The sequence below is a fragment of the Palaemon carinicauda genome, chromosome 41 (genome assembly GCF_036898095.1).
Source record: "Palaemon carinicauda isolate YSFRI2023 chromosome 41, ASM3689809v2, whole genome shotgun sequence".
Taxonomy (NCBI): domain Eukaryota; kingdom Metazoa; phylum Arthropoda; class Malacostraca; order Decapoda; family Palaemonidae; genus Palaemon; species Palaemon carinicauda.
The window spans coordinates 26,982,678-26,987,630 of NC_090765.1; the positions used below are offsets into that span (position 1 = coordinate 26,982,678).

General features: G+C 39.2%; 1 protein-coding gene across 1 annotated transcript in view; it reads right to left on the reverse strand.

Moving 5' to 3' along the window:
* LOC137632372 (vitellogenin receptor Yl-like) overlaps positions 1-2,578 on the reverse strand; it is a 312,027-nt gene extending 309,449 nt beyond the window's left edge. The window contains exon 1 of the mRNA XM_068364307.1: positions 2,174-2,578. Coding sequence (XP_068220408.1) covers positions 2,174-2,290 — 117 coding nt within the window. The 5' untranslated portion in view covers positions 2,291-2,578. The remainder of the gene's footprint in view (positions 1-2,173) is intronic.
* Positions 2,579-4,953: the final 2,375 nt, after the last annotated feature.

Here is a 4,953-nt window from a genome sequence, read left to right on the forward strand (position 1 = left end):
AATCTAACCGCTCATGGCTATTCATATTCTATGCCGTTCTGTTTAAACTAACTTATAATTTCTCAGTCTTTATAAAGCTGACTTAAATTTCATGTGCAACATGAGAGAGAGAGAGAGAGAGAGAGGAGAGAGAGAGAGAGAGAGAGAGAGAGAGAGAGAGAGAGAGAGAGAGAGAGAAAAAAATTGCAGTTTCTAGACAAATTAAACGCAACAATTTCTGCACAATTTTAACTGCATTTGCAATTCGGGATCTTCTCCCAAGAAAACAATAACCATCTCCCTTGGATGCTTACGAGAGGGGAAAATGAAGACACATTAGTTTCAATAAAAGAATACAACAACAACACTGATTCCAGAATTCAAGACAACATACATAAACAATTAATAATAAACTACATGTAAAGATTATATATGCGATAAACAACAAATTACATTCAAGTATAAAAAATACATATTCTTGGTGAAAATACACATGAAAATCTCTAGAATCTATAAGGACAATCAAATCAACAGAAACAAACCAAGGTATATAGGGGACTAGGCTATATTAGTATTGTAACTTTTGAAGAACAAATTTCAAAGCAAGCGTTAATGGATTGCCAGTGTAAATGCAATTTACTAGAAGAATTTTTAACAAAGAGAGATTTGCGTAGGATCCAAACAAATTTTATTTTTGATAATTTATTTGAGAGAGAGAGAGAGAGGAGAGAGAGAGAGAGAGAGATGAGAGAGAGAGAGAGAGAGAGAGAGAGAGAGAGAGAGAGAGAGAGTCAGTGTTAATGACCCAAGCTGTGTGAAGACCCCAAAAGGGTAATGCCTCTATAGTGGCGCCAGAAGTATGTAAGAACTGCCAGTCTTACGCGGATCGAGGCCCCTTCCATCCCACTGGGTGAGAGTGAACACGAGAAGAGATGGGAAGGGGGAAGAGGAGGGGGAGAGAAGGGAGGGATATCTTAAGGGATGGGGTAGGGATTTAGGGATTGTATAAGGAGGAGGTGGAGATGGAGCGAGGGAGGGTGTAAAGACTTGACCGCACCCCGTTTACTCATCCGGACACACAAGGATATGAGAGAGAGAGAGAGAGAGAGAGAGAGAGAGAGAGAGAGAGGAGAGAGAGAGAGAGAGAGGAGAGCATATCTTTAGCAAAAACGCGTTTCTTCTTACATCACAGAAAGTAACACGAGGGTACAAGCAAGGGAGAATCCACAAGGATGTCCAAAGATTCCAACTCCAGAAAGCGTTCCAAAGAAAGAAGAGTTAAGAAGAGCAGTTTGTGTCTGAGTTTGTAAATATGTCTCAGCATGGATCTCGGACCCAGTACAGAATGGAGGAAAAAAATGGGAACGAACAGCAGGTGGAAAAGATAGTGATCACGTGAAACTACATGAAACGTTCGTGTATGAAGCAAGTCACTAGTCATAAAAAACGCATTGATTCCAAACGAAACGAGGCTATGTATCTAGGGATTCTTCGCGGCCAGTACTTTCGCAGAACAAAATTTGTTCTCCCAATGAAAAGCAACAGCAGACGTAGCTTCTTAAAGGCAAGGAGATGCTGTCTGGGAGAGCCTCTCCTTCTCTGGGCAGCGAGTTAGTCTGGGTATGGCCACCATGGAAGCCTAGGCATCCCGGGCCTGAGAGGGGGTAGGAGGGGGAAGAGGTCTGCAAGGGACAAGGAACTACATAACACCGGGAGACACCTCGGGTGTGGGACACTCCCTTATTCAACTCGCAGGATACTCTAGAGAGAGAGAGAGAGAGAGAGAGAGAGAGAAGAGAGAGAGGAGGAGAGAGAGAAGAGAGAGAGAGATTGATTCTGAGTGATCATCTGCCAATAACACCTTAACAATCTAACTTAGTATGCAGCACTCGAAAAAAAAAATACTAACTAACTTACCCTTATGGTTACACAACCTTACAATAAACTCTTATTAACGGTAACCAGGAAAAAATATTAAGCATAACAATTCAAATAAAGAAGGAAAATTTCAAACTCCCATGAAATAGCAGAACAAGTTGGGTTATCAGTGAAGAACAGAGACGGAAAATTAAATATAAGTATGAAATATGCATAGCTACACACTACTATACAAGGGTAAAATCCAGACCATTTTAAACTGCATTCTCTCGCCCACACACACATTCATTCTTTCCTCCTGACTTTCTCTAATTACCTGAGAGGGGGACGATGCCCGTGTCGCAGCTGCGAAGAGTAGACATGCCAGGAGTGCCGCCTGAAGGTGGAGGCCTACACTTGCGGTGTCGCTAGCCCTCCTCCCGTGGGGGGCCATGGCGATAAAAAACGAAGTCCTCGTCCTTCTGCGAGAAGGACCGCCGAAATCTTCGCGAAACGTTATGTTAAATTTTCGAACACAGGTTTGTTTAAGGAAATAAAATCAAATAGAATAGTTAGGTACACAGCCCCCTTTTTCCGCTTTCTCCCCAAAAAGCTGGGGGACTTGAAATCCTTCCTGGAGCGTCTCTTCACTTATAACGGGAAGTATGTATGGTGCCCACACTACCTCAAAACCAGCAAGATCTGAACCGTGAAGGACGGCGGTCGAAGGGCAACTGACTGTTAGAAGACAGTGGGACTGATGAAGGCGCCTGCTGCTGCCGCTGAGCGTCCCCACCCCACCACCACCGTTCCCGGCCCCCTCCGCCCTCCACTGCCCCGATAAGCTATACCCTGAACCCCTCCCTGTCCAGTCCGGTACCCGGCTTGCTCATTTTCTGCTATCTCACTCCAGAAAGGGGGGAAAGAAACTAATAAAAAGATAAGAAAATAAAGCAATAATAGTAACATGATGCGGGCATATATGTATGCAGCTAAGAAAGTGCTTTAATGCATTAATGCATACAAGTATGCATTCACGGCTTGACAGCCATTCCTAGAGAGAGAGAGAGAGAGAGAGAGAGAGAGAGGAGAGAGAGAGAGAGAGAGAGAGAGAGAGAGAGAGAGAGCGAATTTCACTCTGCAAAACCATACTTGGATACCAAACAGTCTAGACGCATTAATCCAAAATAGACATGTCCACCATATCCCGCCGGCAAACATTGCATATATAGGCATATAACTGAAATTAATAATCCGTTACTGACCCAATGACCTAATCTCAGACACGGACCAACTGCCACCCATAAAATCAGGAGCAATCGAAGACAGAAATTACTGGAACCCCATTCGGTAATCAAAATAATGTTAACGAGATCATTTCTTTGGTCAACGATTAGCTAAAGGGTGAGGAGGAGGATGTAGTAGCAGTTTAGTAAACATTATATCCTGAGAATCTCTCTCTCTCTCTCTCTCTCTCTCCCTCTCTCTCTCTCTCTCTCTCTCTCTCTCTCTCTCTCTCTCTCTCTCTCTCTCGTGACAATTAATAAGTTTATTTCAAAGTTATGACAGGATAGAACATCCAAGGCATTAACCCCATCCACAAAATCATACGTATACACATATATTCGGAGGTTGATCTTTATCCACGTCTTTCTTCAATTCAATTTGTATATCAAGAGCTTTATTTCTATTTCGATTTTATTACAAACGTCTATGAAAAGGATAAAAATAATCAAATATACTGTATATATCGGGAGAAAATTTAAACACGATGAAAATCTTTCTATTTCCAATGAGCGGTTTCCCCTAAAAGAGGATGGCTCTAGAACATATCTGAAAAAACTAAAACTTGGTGACAATCTTCATCCTTCAACTCCTGAAATAGATATGAACACATCTTATAAAAAGTAATATAAAATATCTATAAGGACAAAGCTATTAGTCTGTCTCTCCATTTCTTTCATACATGTTAAATAACATTCAATTTTTCCCTTTTTTATTCACTATTCTCGCATAAGTTTCACAATGAACAATTAACCGGACCATGGGTTAAAACATAATTATTAATAATTCAATCAATATTAAAAGGAAAAAGCAAATATGGCGTACATGATGTTGCTAAAAGGTAAAAAATGTATTGTTTGCTACTGCTTTACAAGGGTATTTAAGTGTGTATTTATGAAATATAGACGGAATATTATTCTCATATTTAATTATATACGAAACAAAAAACGCCAGATTATGAATTAATATTCTATGCAGATAAAAACATACTTGTATACTAACAATAGTACTATATACAAATAAAACAATATGACTATCTTAACCCTTTTACCCCCACTATAAGGTTAAATTTCGAGCACATTTTGCTATGTATTTTTTTAAATTGCTCTAACAGGCTTAATTTTTGTCCTAGAGAGCTCTGGTTGGTCTCATTCTTTTGAAAAATGCCTGAAGTTTCTCATAAAATTATCAAAAATAAGTAAACACATGTAATTAACAGTGTTTTGCAAGAATGTACCGGTACGTCCTTTTGGGGTGAAAGGGTTAATTATACAGCGACCGTAAAACCATGATGCTATGTTACATTTCAAATCTATTTTCGAATCAAAATCAAAAGCAATCTTTTCTTCTCAAGTGTACTGCTCAAAAATCTTCCTATGATATGAAAATATAAATCATGTTGGTAGTTACTTTATAGAATGACTAAAATATAGTTCTCATGAACACTAGTATGTACACGGGAGCATATTTTCATATAAATGATGTAATTTTATATTTGTTTGGGGTTCAGAACAGTATAGGATTTATACAAAAAAAGTATTTTCATTCAAATGCTTTTATAGATATTGAGTGTGTGTGTGTGTGTGTGTGTGTGTGTGTGTATGTGTGTGTGGGTATGTGTCTGTGTGTGTTTGAGTAAAATTCTTACTGAAGTAGGTTCCAACGAGTCTGAAGGTTTCATTATCATACCTTGGTAACTAAGTGATAAAAGCATATAAGATTGCATACTTAATATGATAGCATAAGAAACATGTCATTATAATTTGAATGGCTACGCTATACGTATGCAGACAATAATAAAGAATACGGTTAATACGGTAATATGAGTAAAAG